General features: G+C 45.7%; 1 protein-coding gene across 14 annotated transcripts in view; it reads right to left on the bottom strand.

Annotated features, from left to right (window-relative positions):
* The window catches only part of LOC126335362 (choline-phosphate cytidylyltransferase A-like), a 135076-nt gene that overhangs the window by 80723 nt on the left and 36870 nt on the right, over nt 1-17483 (bottom strand). For all 14 annotated transcript variants that reach the window (XM_049998562.1, XM_049998565.1, XM_049998566.1 and 11 more), the window contains one exon: nt 9014-9130. In XM_049998562.1, the coding sequence (XP_049854519.1) occupies nt 9014-9130 (117 nt within the window). The remainder of the gene's footprint in view (nt 1-9013; nt 9131-17483) is intronic.

Below are 17483 nucleotides of genomic sequence, written 5' to 3'. Positions count from 1 at the left end.
ATATACCGTCTCGCTGAAGCAAGACATCGCAATTCGGAAAACGTTCATCAGTTTACGGAGTCAATGATGAGTCCCGTAATCTGCTAGTTGACTGGAAGAAGGCCAGAGAACGATGGCGCAGCTATTTCACAGAAGAATTCCCCTATCCACCAATACCCACTGGCCATACTGTTGAAGGGCCCGCAAGAGAAAAAGAGGTCAAGACTGCTTTGAGGAAAATGAAGCCTGGGTAAGCCATCGGCCCAGATGATCTTCCAGCAGAGGCAACAGAGCACCACCTTGCCTATCTTTAAGAAGGGAAATCCTGCTGCGTGCACCAACTACTGTCCAATTCGACTCCTCTGCCATACCATGAAAATCTTTGAACATGTTCTGGACCAAAGAATCTATGAAGTCACAAAGATTTCCAGAAACCAAGTTGGATTTGTGACGAAATGCAGTGCAACTGATGTGATTCATGTTGCAAGACTCTTAGTCGAGAAACAGCATGAGAAAGCCAGCATCTAGCATACCTGGATCTCGGCTAGGTCTTTGACTGGGTGCCTCACAGCTTCATCTGGCAAGCACATCAACAGTATGATGTGTCAGAGCAGCTTATTAACTGGGTGCAGTTACTTTATGCACAGCCAAGAATTTATGTCCATACAACCTTAGGACTACCCAAAAGACTTTCCCATCAAAGTCAGCGTCCATCAAGGTTCTGAATTATCAGCACTTCTGTTCATTCTCATAATGGACACCGTGACAGCTGACCTGCATCGGCCATTATCAAGGACCCTACTTAATGCTGAAGACGTGATGCTGGTAGCAAAAAACAAGCTCGATCTGCAGAGCCAAACTCAAAAATGGAGTGAAAGGTTGGCGCAACACTGTTTACACCTTAATTTGAAGAAAACCAAGTACATGACATCAGACAGACATGAAATGGGAACCATCACGATTAATAGTGTGGAGATCTGACTCATGTGAGTAAGTTTAAGTACCTTGATTCCACAATCACTCTAGACAGCCGACTCGTTGAAGATGTCAACACCAGAACTCAGACAGCCCGGATGAAGTGGCAAACAATAACTGGAGTCATTTACAACTGCAGGATGAAAGATAACTTAAAATCAAAAGTCTGTCACACTGTCATCTGACTAGTCGCCTTGTACAGTGCTGGCCAACTGTGGTGTTGAGACAGAACACCACCTATGGGTAATGGAAACGAAGATGCTAAGGTGGACAGTGGGCCTCACTAAGTTAGATCATGTTTCCAATGACAGCATTAGGAAACAGTTTGGAGTTGCACCGATCCAAGACAAGATGTGTGAGTGTTGTCTTCAATGGTTTGGGCATGTTTTACGGGCCAGTGACGACTCTATTTTCGTTGGTATATACTTTCCCAGCTTCAGTCCAATGATGGAAAGACAGAGTAACAAATAAAGACAAGTTAAGAGAAAGAAAAATGAGAAGATAAAAAACAGTGCAACTAAGGACTAGGAGTGAAACACACAAGGAGATGGGGAAAACTGGAAAAAAAGAAGAAGACAAAAAAGTAAATGTGTAAAAAATAAAGAAATACTACTAAAAATGTCAGGCTGACAATTCTTCATGAACTTAACCAACATTGTTGTTGTTGTTGTTGTTGCTGTAGTGGTCTTCAGTCCTGAGACTGGTTTGATGCAGCTCTCCATGCTACTCTATCCTGTGCAAGCTTCTTCATCTCCCAGTACCTACTGCAGCTTACATCCTTTTGAATCTGCTTAGTGTAGTCATCTCTTGGTCTCCGTCTACGATTTTTACCCTCCACGCTGCCCTCCAATACTAAATTGGTGATCCCTTGATGCCTCAAAACATGTCCTACCAACCGATCCCTTCTTCTGATCAAGTTGTGCCACAAACTTCTCTTCTCCCCAATCCTATTCAATACTTCCTCATTAGTTATGTGATCTACCCATCTAATCTTAAGCATTCTTCTGTAGCACCACATTTCGAAAGCTTCTATTCTCTTCTTGTCCAAACTATTTATCGTCCATGTTTCACTTCCATACACGGATACACTCCATACAAATACTTTCAGAAACGACTTCCTGACACTTAAATCTATACTCGATGTTAACAAATTTCTCTTCTTCAGAAACGCTTTCCTTGCCATTGCCAGTCTACATTTTATATCCTCTCTACTTCGACCGTCATCAGTTATTTTGCTCCCCAAATAGCAAAACTCCTTTACCACCTAAAGTGTCTCATTTCCTAATCTAATTCCCTCAGTATCAGCCGAATTAATTCGAGTACATTAAATTATCCTTGTTTTGCTTTTGTTGATGTTCATCTTATATCCTCCTTTCAAGACACTATCCATTCCGTTCAACTGCTCTTCCAAGTCCTTTGCTGTCTCTGACAGAATTACAATATCATCGATGAACCTTAAAGTTTTCATTTCTTCTCCATGGATTTTAATACCTAATCCAAATTTTTCTTTTGTTTCCTTTATTGCTTGCTCAATATACAGATTGAATAACATCGGGGAGAGACTACAACCCTGTCTCACTCCCTTCCCAACCACTGCTTCCCTTTCATGTCCCTCGACTCTTATAACCGCCATCTGGTTTCGGTAAAAATTGTAAATAGCCTTTCCCTCCCTGTATTTTACCCCTGCCACCTTCAGAATTTGAAAGAGAGTATTCCATTCAACATTGTCAAAAGCTTTCTCTAAGTCTACAAATGCTAGAAACATAGGTTTGCCCTTCCTTAATCTAGCTTCTAAGATAAGTCGTAGGGTCAGTATTGCCTCACGTGTTCCAACATTTCTACGGAATCCAAACTGATCTTCCCCAAGGTCGGCTTCTACCAGTTTTTCCATTTGTCTGTAAAGAATTCGCGTTAGTATTTTGCAGCTGTGGCTTATTAAACTGATAGTTCGATAATTTTCACATCTGTCAACACCTGCTTTCTTTGGGATTGCAATTATATTCTTCTTGAAGTCTGAGGGTATTTCGCCTGTCTCATCCATCTTGCTCACCAGATGGTAGAGTTTTGTCATAACTGGCTCTCCCAAGGCTGTCGGTAGTTCTAATGGAATGTTGTCTACTCCCGGGACCTTGTTTTGACTTAGGTCTTTCAGTGCTCTGTCAAACTCTTCAAGCAGTATCGTATCTCCCATTTTATCTTCATCTACATCCTCTTCCATTTCCATAATGTTGTCCACAAGTACCTCGCCCTTGTATAGACCCTCTATATACTCCTTCTACCTTTCTGCTTTCCCTTCTTTGCTTAGAACTAGGTTTCCATCTAAGCTCTTGATGTTCATACAAGTTGTTCTCTTATCTCCAAAGGTCTCTAATTTTCCTGTAGGCAGTTTCTATCTTACCCCTAGTGAGATAAGCCTCTACATCCTTACATTTGTCCTCTAGCCATCCCTGCTTAGCCATTTTGCACTTCCTGTCGATCTCATTTTTGAGACGTCTGTATTCCTGTTTGCCTGCTTCATTTACTTCATTTTTATATTTTCTCCTTCCATCAATTAAATTCAATATTTCTTCTGTTACCCAAGTATTTCTACTAGCCTTCATCTTTTTACCTACTTGATCCTCTGCTGCCTTCACTACTTCATCCGTCAAAGCTACCCATTCTTCTTCTACTGTATTTATTTCCCCCACTGCTGCCAATTGTTCCCTTATGCTCTCCCTGAACTCTGTACAACCTCTGGTTTAGTCAGTTTATCCAGGTCCCATCTCCTTAAATTTCCACCTTTTTGCAGTTTCTTCAGTTTTAACCTACAGTTCATGTCCAATAGATTGTGGTCAGAGTCCATATCTGCCCCTGGAAATGTCTTACAATTTAAAAACTGGTTCCTAAATCTCTGTCTTACCATTATATAATCTATCTGAAACCTGTCAGTATCTCCAGGCCTCTTCCAGGTATACAGCCTTCTTTTATGATTCTTGAACCAAGTGTTACCTATGATTAAGTTGTGCTCTGTGCAAAATTCTACCAGGCAGCTTCCTCTTTCATTTCTTTGCCCCAGTCCATATTCACCTACTACGTTTCCTTCTCTCCCTTTTCCTACTGCTGAATTCCAGTCACCCATGACTATTAAATTTTCATCTCCCTTCAATATCTGAATCATTTCTTTTATTTGGTCATACATTTCTTCAATTTCTTCGTCATCTGCAGAGCTAGTTGGCATATAAACTTGTACTACTGTAGAAGGTGTGGGCTTTGTATCTATCTTGGCCACAATAATGCGTTCACTATGCTGTTGGTAGTAGCTTACCCACATTCCTATTTTCCTATTCATTATTAAACCTGCTCCTGCATTACCCCTATTTGATTTTGTGTTCCCAACCTTGTAGTCACTTGACCAGAAGTCTTGTTCCTCCTGCCACCGAACTTCACTAATTCCCACTATATCTAACTTTAACCTATCCATTTCCCTTTTATAATTTTCTAACCTACCTGCCTGATTAAGGGATCTGACATTCCACGCTCCGATCCGTAGAACGCCAGTTTTCTTTCTCCTGATAACGACATCCTCTTGAGTAGTCCCCGCCCAGAGATCCAAATGGGGGACTATTTTACCTCCGTAATATTTTACCCAAGAGGACGCTATCATCATTTAATCATACAGTAAAGCAGCATGCCCTCGGGAAAAATTACGGCCGTAGTTTCCCCTTGCTTTCAACCGTTCGCAGTACCAGCACAGCAAGGCCGTTTTAGTTAATGTTACAAGGCCACATCAGTCAATCATCCAGATTGTTGCCCCTGCAACTACTGAAAAGGCTGCTGCCCCTCTTTTGGACACATTATCATGGCCAAGATAGCCATGAAGCCAACACTGAACACACTAGTACAAGTTTATATGCCATCTAGCTCTGAAGATGAAGAAGAGACGAAATTATTCAGATAGTTACAGGAGATGAAAATTTAATAGTGATGAGGGACTGGAATTTGATAGTAAGAAAAGGAAACAAGACAAAAATAGTTGGTGAACAAGGACTGGCGGGTAGGAACGAAAAAGGGAGCCATCTGGTATAATTTGGACAGTTCATACTTTGTCATTACCGCATGGTTTAAAAACCAGAATGAAGGTCCTATATGTGGACAAGAACTGGAAACACAGGAAGGTGTCAAACGCATTACATCATGGTAGGACAGATATTTCAAAACCAGATTTTTAACTGCAGAATATTTCCAGGAGCAGTGTGGACTCTGTCCATAATTTATTGGGGATGTAGTACACATTAAAGCTGAAGAATTGCAGAAAAGTAGGAAAGTAAGGAAATGCAGCAGAGGTTAGTCAAAAGAAATAGAATGAGAAAGGGCGAGTTTGGCATGACTGACAAAAAGAGGTAGCCTTGAGAGATGAAATAGTGAAGGCAGCAGATGATAACATCAGTATAAACACATGGTCTAACAGAAACACTTGTATAATGCACAGGATACAAGACCTAATTGATGAAAGGAGAAAATATAAAAATGCAGCAAATCAAGTGGGAAGAAGTGAAAACATAACTAAAAAATAAGGCTGACTGAAAGTGAAAAATGGCAAAGCAGGAATGGCTAGATAAGAAATGCATCGACGTAGAATCGTGCATAACGAGGGGAAAGATGACGCTGCCTACAGAATAAACAGAGAATAAATGGAGAAGATAGAAGCAGCTGTATCTCTGTCAAGAGTTCAAATGGCAAGCCAATACTAAGCAATGAAGGGGAAACTGAAAACAAACTTCTACGGGAGGTGGGACAACCATAAGGACAGAAAATTGCAAAACCAACCTTGGTTGCAAACACTGCTGTATGCCATAAGAGATGGTGTATGTGAGAGTACTGGAGGGGGTGTCGTAAGTGGTGATGTACACGAAAGAGCTGGAAGAAAACATGAGGATTTCTTCATTCGAATGCTAGCAAGCATACAAGGAGTGTGGAAAAATATACAAACGGTGAGCCAGTAGAGATGAACTTAATATATGGAATAGCCAATTGCTATCGATGAACTGCTGGATACATTTATTGAAAATGCTTTCTAGATAGACATAAATCACACCACAGTTTGTCTGAATGTCTGCATTGAAATTTGTGAGGATAAAGGTTATTAGTAAGTGGCAGTGCTAGTGAGTAGTGAGGACAGCCCACAATTGGTGCATTCTGTCGTTAGGGAAGAAAGTGTGTTGGGTGCCGTAGAGATTAATCCAAGTGCAAGCATACATACCATTGCCTTGGACTTAAGAATGTCTTGTAGCAGTGTTGAGAGTGTTTTAGATGCCTTGTCATTACATGCCTTCCACCTCCATAGGGTGTAGCTATTGCTCCCCAATAACCATCCTGTACTTGTACACTTTGCACAGTGCTTTCTGCAACAAAGTGACCAAGATGTGCATTTCCCAGGTTGTGTGTTGCTCACTGATGAGGCTACATTCACTAGGGATGGCATATTCAATCAGCGCAAGGAGCATTTATGGGTATCAGAAAACCACACCACGACACATCATCATCTCACAATCAGTGTGTGGGCCAGTTTGGTTGGTGACTGCTGACCTTTTACCATTCCACTGGACAGTCTTGAATTATCAGGCTTTTCGGGAACAGATTCTTCTTGGCTTGAAGATGTTTCAGCAAATGTGAGGCACAGCATATAGTTTCAACATGATAGTTTTTGATCATTTTGGACTGGCTGTTCACGGGCATTTGAACAGATCATTCCCACATCAATGGAATGGGTGTGGTGGACCATGGACCATTCCCCTTGACACCCCCCCTCCCCACACTCAGCAGATATTCTTGAGCTTCGATTTCTTTCTGTGGGCAGCCATGAAATCTCATGTATCATGATCCTGTGGAGTCTGAAATGGATATCACTGCAAGAATCGTCTGTGCAGGTGCTAAAATCAAAGAAACTCCCAAGAAGTTTGGGCATGTCTGGCAGTCAATGCTCTGCTGGTGTTGGGAGTGTGTTACAATCTGATGGTACAAGTTTTAATCATCTGTTTTAACATTAGAGCTGTATTCACATTTGTGGCCACATGTTACTGTGGTATTCTCAACCTTTATGTGTGTCTCAACTCCCCCAGAAGTTTGTCACAACAGTTCTGAAACAGCCAGTGCAGAAGGGGTATACACAGGAGACAAACTGGGAGGTAATGTTATAGAAAGGGAAGAGGAAGTAAACAAAGGTGAGACAGAAGATATTATACTGACAGAAGAATTTGACAGAGTGCTGAAAGTAGTACGCCAAAAAGGATCACTGGAGTAAATGATATTCTCTCAGAATTACTGAGATGCCTGGGAGAGCCAGCTATGAGAAAGCTGTTCCTACTTGAGAGCAGAGTATATGAGACTGGTGAAATACACTCAGACTTCAAGCAGAATGTAATAATTCTAATTCCTAAGAAAGCAGGTGTCGGCAGGTGTGAATATTCCCAAACTATCATACCTCATACTTGCAAAATACTGACACGAATTATTTACAGAAGAATGATAAAAACTGGCAGAAGCCAACCACATAAAAGATCAGCTTGGGTTCCAGAAAAATGTTGGGACACACAAGTCAATACGGCCCATATGAGTTGTCTTAGAAGATAGGTTCAAGAAAGGCAAATATATGTTTACTGCATTTGTAGATATAGAGAAAACTTTTGACAATGCTGACTAAGTTCTACTCTTTGAAATTCTGAAGAAAAAAGGAATAAAACACAGGGTGCAAAAGTTGGCAAATATTTATTCACAACTTGCACAAAAATATGAATGCAATTATAAGAATACAAAGATATAAAAGGGAAGCAGTGATTGGGAAGGGAGTGAGACAGTGTTGCAGATTATCTCCAATGTACTGTAATACTCATATGTTATTTAATCTGTACATTAAGTAAGGGAAACCAAGGAGAAATTTGTACAGGGAATTAAAATATCAGACAGAAGAAATAAAGGCTTTGAGATTTGTCAATGACATTGTAATTCTGTTGGAGGTTGCAAAGTACTTGGATGAGCGACTGAACAGAATGGACAGTGTCTTTAAAAGAATTTACAAGATGAACATCAACAAAAGTAAAACAAAGATACCTGAATGTAGCTGAATTAAATCAGGCAATGCTGAGATAATTAGATTAGGAAATTAGACACTAATAGTAGTAGACGAGTTTTGCTGTTTGGGCAATAAAATAACTGATGATGACCAAAGTAGAGAATATATAACATGTACACAAGCTGTAGGGAAAAAAAAATTAAGAAAACGAGGACTTTGTTAACATTTAATATAAGTTTAGTTGTCTTTTCTGAAGTTATTTGTCTGGAGTACAGCATTACATGGAAATAAAATGTGGATGATAAAAAATTCAGACAAGAATAGAAATTTGGTGCTACAGAAGGATGTTGATGATTACAAGGGTAGATCATATAACTAATGAGGAGGCACTGCACAGAACTGATGAAAAAAAATTGTGGCACAACTTAATTAAAAGAACTGAAACAGACATGATTCATCATGAGGCATGAAGGAACTGCCAGTTTGGTATCTGAATGAAGTGTATAGGTAGAACTGTAGATGGAGACCAAGGAATGAATGCAGTAAGGCAGTTAAAATGGGTGCAAGTTGCAGTTGTAATTCAGTAATGAAGAGGCCTGCACAGGACAGAGTAGCATGGAGAGCTGCATCAAACCAGTCTTCAGACTGAAGAGCACAAAAAGAAATAATTACTTTTCAAGCGCAAACATAACATTCTCAGATAAATCTCGGTTGTAAGAATAATTCCTCAATTTCTGCATCACATGCAAAGTATATTAGCATATAGTGTCAATGTCCATCATCTGTCTCTCAACAAATATCTGCTTCCTCGGATTTCTTATCACTTCGTATGTTAGCACTGTAGATAGAACGATGGAACACACCCCGAAGAACGGATTTACTTATCAATTAACTGGATCTGCTAATTAATACTTAGGTCAAGTGACTACCCCATTAAAGTGAGGGGGAGATGGGGAGGGCACTTGCTGATCAACAAATATAATAATTTTTAGCAATTTTTGGCATACAAACCTCCTACAATAAGGTAGACGTTTGGAAATAAGTTTTTTGCCTGCAGCAACTGACGGGCATGACCTTGGTGAAACAGATCATATATTCCATCAGCATACACCCTTATTGGTCGACCAACTGTGAGAAAAATACAAATGTTAGTACTGTTGACAATTAAGAAAAAAAGAATGATTCAATATTACATTAACAAATTATATCTCAGAAAAGATATCTTAAAACCACCAAAGTCTTTAAATGACTCATTTTTATTATTTTCAACTAATTTTCATTTTGAATACTCATGAAGTTAACAAATATTAGTAACATAACATGGACGGGGAGGTCCTTTGACATCAAATGTACAGGCAGAACATAGAAGTTCAGTGAAGTACAATTTAAAATCATGATGCCTGATATACTGGAGTCCTGTGCTCTATCTGTACTTTTCACATCAATGGACTCTCATTCAATGTTATGAGGATAATATCTGTCAACCTGATTATGATTTATGATAAAAACTGTTAATATAACAGCTTTTTGCAATTTTAAGACATCTTCTCTGAATCATTTAAGAGCCATGTAGCAGGGCTTGCAGAAAAAAGTATTTGGAACAAATTATGATTAGGATACATTTGATGTAATTGGATCGATAAAAAGCCTGTTCACCAAGGGACAGCAAGAAAAAACTTATATCAAGGATAAAGAAATCTGCAAACTTTTGGATACTGGCTCCTTATGGCGTAACGGTTGGTGGTGAAGAAAGAGAGGTGAAGGAAAAGGACTAGAGAGGTTGAGAAAATGGAGAAGCACTTTGCACTTTATCAAACCCTCCAATAATTCTCCCCTGACCCGGGGTTCTGGGCAACTTTTATGAACTCTCTCCACTTCCTCAATCTTTCCAGTCCTTTTCTTCACCCCTCTTTCTTCCCCTTCAAGCCTTCTGGCAGGAGAAGCAACCACAGGTCCAAAAGTTTGCACATTTCTTTAACCTTCACACAAGCTTTCTCCTGCCACCGCTTGGTGAGTACATTTATCAGTTACAACATATTATCAAAAATTGATTAGGATAGATTGCTACACATCATAAAGAGGACACATTGGGGAGCAGACAGGCACAATGAAAGATTGTTGGGCACAGAGTTTCAGCCAAAACCTTCTTCAGAAAGTAAAACACACACACATTCCCTCAAGCAAGCACACCTCATGCACACATGACCACTATCTATGGCTACTCCAACCAGAATGCAACTGTCACACTAAATGGAAGCAGCGATAAGAACTGGGATGGGGAGGGGGGGAGGGGGGGGGGGGAGAAGTCAGCACAAACCGGCAGTGCGTGCAGAGACTATGTGATGACAGGGCAAGACTGTCAGGTGCAGCTTTGGGAGGCTGTTGGGGATGTGCGTGAGAGGGAGGGCAGAGGGGGCGGCACGGTAGAAAAGGAGAGGAGTAGAGAAGAGGAAAAGAGCAGTGGGTGCCTTGGCAGAGAGCAGCACACATTGAGCGTGAGGGTAAGTGAACTGGGAGAAGGTGACAGTAGGGAGGAAGAAGAAACTGTTGGCTAGAGGGAGTGGGGATAGTAGATTACCATAGGTTCAGATAGGGATCATTTCTGGAGCAGAGGATGTCTTTTACAGATAACTCCCATCTGCATAGTTTCAAGAAGCTGGTGGTGGAGGCAATCTTATGACCAAGGTTGTGATGCAGCCACTGAAATTGAGCTTGTTTTGCTCAACTGCATGTTGTTCTATGAGGTGATCAACTTTGTTCTTAACAACAGTTTGGTGGAGGCTATGCATCCTAGTGGACTGCTTGTAGTCATACCAATCAAAAAGCTATGGATTGATGGCAACGGAGCTGGCCTGGTCTCTGATGCAGTAGGATAAGCGTGTGACAGAACTGGAACAGAAAGAGAGTACTGGGTGTGTGGATTGGGCAAGTCTTGCATCTGTGTCTTGGGGGATGAACCAGGATGCTGTGGAGGTAGGTTGGTTGGTTTGTGGGATTAAAGGGACCAGACTACTATGGTCATCGGTCCCTTGTTCCATAAAAACTAAAACCACCCAAAAGAAAATAAAAAACGAACAACAGGAAAGACAGCAGACGAAACAGGACATGAAATACTCTGACAGAGACCAGACAAAACAAACTAAAACACACAGTGTGACGGTGGTTGGCCAACCACAGAGAAAAAAAAAAAGAGGAAAAGCCAACCATCAAGAACACTTTATAAACTCAGTTTAAAATCAGAGGCTAAAAGCCAGAATCAACACTAAAAAACTCAGATTAAAGGATAAAAACCCCCTGCCCGAATAAAACACAAAACCAATTCCACCATGGCAGAGTCATCTGATAAAAGAGCAGAGAGAGTGTCAGGCATTGCAAAAGTCTGCCTGAGCACGGTTAAAAGGGCACACTCCGACAGAATATGGACCACCGTCAAGGACGCTCCACAACGACAAAGAGGGGGATCCTCACGACACAGTAAATAACTGTGCGTGAGTCGGGTGTGGCCAATGCGGAGCCAACAAAGGACGACTGAGTCCCTGTGGTTGGCTCGCATGGATGACCACCACACAGTCGTCGTGTCCTTGACGGCACGGAGTTTGTTAGGGGTGGTCAGACCGTGCCATTCAGCATCCCAAAACGAGAGAACTTTGCGGCGTAAGACTGCCCGCAAATCAGCCGCCAGGAGGCCAATCTCCAGAGATGGCGCACTGGTGGCCTCTTTCGCCAGGCGGTCAACAGTTTCATTGCCGGGTATACCAACATGGCCTGGGGTCCAAACAAAGACCACAGACCTGCCACTACGGGCGAGAGTATGCAGGGACTCCTGGATAGCCATCACCAGACGAGAACGAGGGAAACACTGGTCGAGAGCTCGTAAACCGCTCAGGGAATCGCTACAGATAACGAAGGACTCACCTGAGCAGGAGCGGATGTACTCTAGGGCACGAAAGATGGCGACCAGCTCAGCAGTGTAAACACTGCAGCCAGCCGGCAATGAATGTTTTTCAGAATGGTCCCCTAGAGTTAGTGCATAACCAACTAGACCAGCAACCATCAAACCGTCGGTGTAGACAACGCCAGAGCCCTGATACATGGCCAGGATGGAATAAAAGCGGTGTCGGAAGGCCTCCGGAGGGACTGAGTACTTCGGGCCATGTGCCAAGTCGAGCCGAAGGCAAGGGCGAGGCACACACCACGGAGGTGTACGCAGAGGGGCCCGGAAAGGAGATGGAACAGGGAAACACCCAAGCCGGGAAAGAAGCTGTTTGACACGTACGGCGATTGGACAACCCAACCGGGGCCGACGTTCTGGCAGATGAACGACTGACTGCGGGAAGAGGACACGATAATTCGGATGCCCGGGCAAGCTAAAAACATGGGCAGCATAAGCAGCCAGTAATTGTTGGCGTCGTAACCGCAGTGGAGGGACACCTGCCTCCACAAGTATACTGTCCACAGGGCTGGTTCGGAAGGCACCAGTGGCAAGGCGTATCCCGCTGTGGAGGATTGGGTCCAACACCCGCAACGCAGATGGGGATGCTGAGCCATAAGCCAGACTCCCGTAGTCCAGACGGGACTGGATTAACGCCTGGTAAAGCCATAGGAGAGTAGATCAGTCGGTGCCCCACCTGGTGTGGCTCAGACATCGCATAGCATTTAGATGCCGCCAACACGCCTGTTTAAGCTGCCGAATATGAGGCAGCCAAGTCAACCGGGCATCCCCAGAAACCTATGTGACTCCACCACTTTAAGAAGCTCGCCGTCAAGATAAAGCCGCGGCTCTGGGTGAACAGTGCGTCGCCAGCAGAAATGCATAAAGCAGGTCTTGGCTGCGGAAAACTGAAAACCATGTGCTACAGCCCAAGACTGCGCCTTGCGGATTGCGCCCTGTAGCCGACATTCAGCAGCTGCAATGCCAATAGAGCTGTAGTAAAGGCAGAAGTCGTCAGCATACAGGGAAGCGGAGACAGTATTTCCCACGGCCGCAGCGAGCCCGTTAATAGCTATTAAAAACAGACACACACTGAGAACAGAACCCTGTGGCACACCGTTCTCCTGGACTTGGGAGGAACTATATGAGGCCGCGACGTGCACGCGGAAGGTACGATACGACAGAGATATAGATCGGCAGAGGGCCCCGAAGACCCCATCCATGAAGCGTAGAAAGGATGTGATGACGCCATGTCGTATCATACGCCTTCCGCATGTTGAAAAAGACAGCAACCAGATGCTGACAGCGGGCAAAGGCAGTACGGATGGCTGACTCCCGGCTCACCAGATTGTCGGCGGCGGAGCGGCCTTTACGGAACCCACCCTGAGACGGAGCCAGAAGGCCTCGAGACTCCAATACCCAATTCAAGCGCCAGCTCACCATCTGTTCAAGCAACTTGCAAAGAACGGTGGTGAGGCTGATGGGACGGTAGCTGTCCACCTCCAAAGGGTTCTTCCCTGGTTTCAGAATGGGGACAACAAGACTTTCCCGCCATTGCGACGGAAACTCACCCTCGACCCAAATACGGTTGTAAAGATCGAGGAGGCGTCGCTGGCAGTCCACTGAAAGGTGTTTCAGCATCTGAGAGTGGATGCTATCTGGCCCAGGAGCGGTATCAGGACAAGCGGCGAGGGCACGTCGAAATTCCCACTCACTGAATGGAACATTGTACAATTCAGGATGGTGAGTGCGACAAGAAAGACTCAGACGTTCTATCCGCTCCTTAATGGAGCGGAAGCCCAAGGGGTAGTTGGCAGAAGCGGAAGTCATAGCAAAGTGCTCTCCCAAGCGGTTTGCAATGACGTCGGAGTCAGTACAAACTGCTCCATTCAGTGACAGTGCAGGGACACTGACAGGGGTCCAATAGCCATAGAGGCAGCGAATCTTGGCCCAGACTTGCGATGGAGTGACATGGAGGCCAATGGTGGACACATACCGCTCCCAGCACTCCTACTTGCGTTTGCGGATAATGCAGCAGGCTCGCGCACGCAGCCGTTTGAAGGCGATAAGGTGGTCGATTGAGGGATGTCGCTTGTGATGCTGGAGCGCCCGCCGGCGAGCTTTAATCGCTTCAGCGATCTCAGGCGACCACCAAGGCACAGTCCGCTGCCGAAGGGACCCAGAAGAACGGGGAATGGCAGATTCGGCGGCAGTAGCGATGCCGATGGTGACCGATTGAACCACTGCATCAATGGTATGGTTAGAGAGAGGCTCAATAGCGGCAGTGGAGGAGAACAAGTCCCAGTCAGCCTGATTCATAGCCCATCTGCTAGGGCGCCCAGAAGACTGACGCTGTGGCAGTGACAGAAAGATCAGAAAGTGGTCACTACCACACAGATCGTCATGCACTCTCCATTGGACAGACGGTAAGAGACTAGGGCTACAGATGGGAAGGTCAATGGCGCAGTATGTGCCATGCGCCACACTGAAATGTGTGAAGACACCATCATTTAAGATCGAGAAATCGAGCTGCGCCAATAAATGCTCAACGATGGCGCCTCAACCTGTTGCCACTGACCCACCCCACAGATGGGCGTTAAAGTCGCACAGTAACAGGAAAGGTGGAGGCAATTGAGCTATTAGAGCAGCCAGGACATGCTGCGCGACATCACCATCCGGTGGAAGGTAAAGACTGCAGGCGGTAACAGCCTGTGGCGTCCACACCCGAACAGCGACAGCCTCTAAAGGTGTGTGGAGAGGTACAGACTCGCTGTGAAGAGAGTTCAGGACATAGATGCAGACGCCACCAGACACCCTTTCATAAGCTGCCCGGTTCTTGTAATAACCCCGATAGCCATGGAGGGCGGGGGTTCGCATTGCCGGAAACCAAGTTTCCTGCAGAGCAATGCAGAGGAAAGGGTGAAGGCTGATAAGTTGGCGGAGCTCAGCTAGATGGTGGAAGAAACCGCTGCAGTTCCACTGGAGGATGGTGTTGTCCATGGCTGAGAAAGGCTTGACGGGACTGGGAAGGGAGATTACGCCGCTGGGTCACCTGCTGCCTCCGATTTTGCACCTGTGATAGTGCTTTCCATGGCGTCTGATGGACCGGCGAGATCGAGGTCCTCAGCGGACGCCAGAATCTCCACCGCATCCTCAGACGCAGAGCTGGAAGGTTGCGGTGGGATGGATGCCACCGCAAGTTCCTTGGGCTGAGAGCTCTTCTTGGGTTTCTCACGCCGTTCCTTGGGTCGCACCGGCTGGGAGGGCTTCACGGATTCAGTCTCTGGGACGGAGGAGGATCATGAAGCCCTACGACCAGCCGATTGCGGGCACTTACGCCATTGTCGGTCGTCCGGCTTCTCGCTGGCGGAAACCTGGGAAGGGAGGGAACCCAAGGGACACCTTGCGAGCGTGAGAAGCCGAAGAAGTTGGACACTTCTCCGGCTTAGAAGTGGGGACGGACGTCCCCGATGGGTGAGATGGTGTTGCTCCTGAGGTAGGTGGTGCAGGAGCAACCCGGTGGGTAGAGCCCCCCACTGGCGAGGGGGCAGGAAGAGTTTTACTACTCGTTGATCCGGCCACAATTGGAGAAACAGACGGGGCTAGCACAGGTGTTGTAGCAGCAGCGTAGGAAGATGTCATTCTCACAGGATGGAGTCAGTCGTATTTCCTCTTGGCCTCAGTATAGGTTAGTCGGTCCAGGGTCTTGTATTCCATGATTTTACGCTCTTTCTGGAAAATTCGGCAGTCTGGCAGGCAAGGTGAATGGTGCTCCCCGCAGTTGACACAGATGGGAGGCGGGGCACATGGAGTATTGGGATGTGATGGGCGTCCGCAATCTCGACATGTGAGGCTGGAAGTGCAGCGAGAAGACATATGGCCGAACTTCCAGCACTTAAAGCACCGCATCGGGGTAGGGATATAGGGCTTAACGTCACATCGGTAGACCATCACCTTGACCTTTTCCGGTAATGTATCCCCTTCAAAGGCCAAGATAAAGGCACCGGTAGCAATCTGATTTTCCTTCGGACCCCAATGAACGCGCCGGACGAAATGTACACCTCGGCACTCTAAATTGGCGCGCAGCTCTTCATCAGACTGCAAAAGAAGATCCCTATGGTAAATAACTCCATGGACCATATTTAAACTCTTATGGGGTGTGATCGTAACGGCAACATCCCCCAACTTGTCACAAGCGAGTAACCGTCGCGACTGGGCAGAGGATGCCGTTTGTATCAGGACTGACCCAGAGAGCATTTTTGACAAGCCCTCCACCTCCCCAAACTTGTCCTCTAAATGCTCGACGAAGAACTGAGGCTTTGTGGAGAGAAAAGACTCCCCATCAACCCTCGTACAAACTAAGAAGCGGGGCGAATAACTGCTACTGCCATCCTGAGACTTACGTTCCTCCCACGGTGTGGCCAGGGAGGGGAACGTTTTCGGATCGTATTTATGAGCGTTAAACTGAGCCCGAGAACACTTGGAGACTGCTGGCGGCTGGCCACCAGCGAGAGACGATGTACCACGCTTCATTGCGGGTCATCCGCCCTGATGCCACCTACTCCGACCAAGGGCCCTCACCACGGGCACCACCCAGCCACGGCAAGAGCCACCTGGCAGGATGGCCGTTGCCGGGAGTCCCGATACCCCAGGAGGATAGGCATCTACTCCTTGGCATACGTGGGGAGTAAACGGCGCAGGCATCAGTAGAGCGATCCCTGTGTTGTCAGGGGGCTACAACCAACAGGGTACATGGCGGCCCCACCACAACGGACTGGCTACCATACTGGATGTTAGGTAACATGTGGTCCATGGTCGCCGTCGGTGCAGAAAGAGGCACTGCACAGTGCAAGGTGTTATCTGCACGCAGAAAAAGAGTCATGCCCAAGAGATGGAGAGCGGGCAGGACTGCAGTTCAACGGTGTATAAGCTGGCAAAAGGTCAAGATGGACACAATGCACCAAGTAAGGCGCCCTTCCCCAATCGGCTCGCTCTTCGGAAAATTTTGAGAGATGGAGGTCAAACCCAACAGGGGACCATCATACAAGGCCGAAAAGTTTGAGACTCCCTTTTAGTCGCCTCTTACGACAGGCAGGAATACCGCGGGCCGATTCTAACCCCCGAACCCGCAGGGGGATGTGGAGGTTGGGTGGTGAATGGAACACCACTTTAGGTGGGCGAGGGGGGAAGGAGCTTGGGTAGGATTTCCCTCATTTCAGGGACATGATGATATATAATCAAAGCCCAGATCAACAAAGGGATTCAGTTGTTCCAATCCAGGGTGGGATTGAGTGACAAAGGGGGCACTCATTTGCAGCTGGTCCTTGGGAGTGGCGGGAGGATTAGGGGTGTTACAGGAAACCTCTTGGGGGACTAGGCTGGGACATAGAGCCTGTCTGTGAAGGCCTTTGTGAGGCCTCTGACGTACTGGACAAGAGAGTTTTTGTCACTGCAGATACACAGTTCCCAGGTGGCTAGACTGTGTGGGAGTGATTTTTCAGTATGGGGGGATGACAGCATCCTAGCCAAATCCCCCAAAACTGAACTGTT

This window comes from Schistocerca gregaria, chromosome 2, assembly GCF_023897955.1.
Source record: "Schistocerca gregaria isolate iqSchGreg1 chromosome 2, iqSchGreg1.2, whole genome shotgun sequence".
Classification (NCBI taxonomy): domain Eukaryota; kingdom Metazoa; phylum Arthropoda; class Insecta; order Orthoptera; family Acrididae; genus Schistocerca; species Schistocerca gregaria.
The sequence above is the reverse complement of the archived record's forward strand: the minus strand, read 5'-3'. Positions and strand labels throughout refer to the sequence as shown.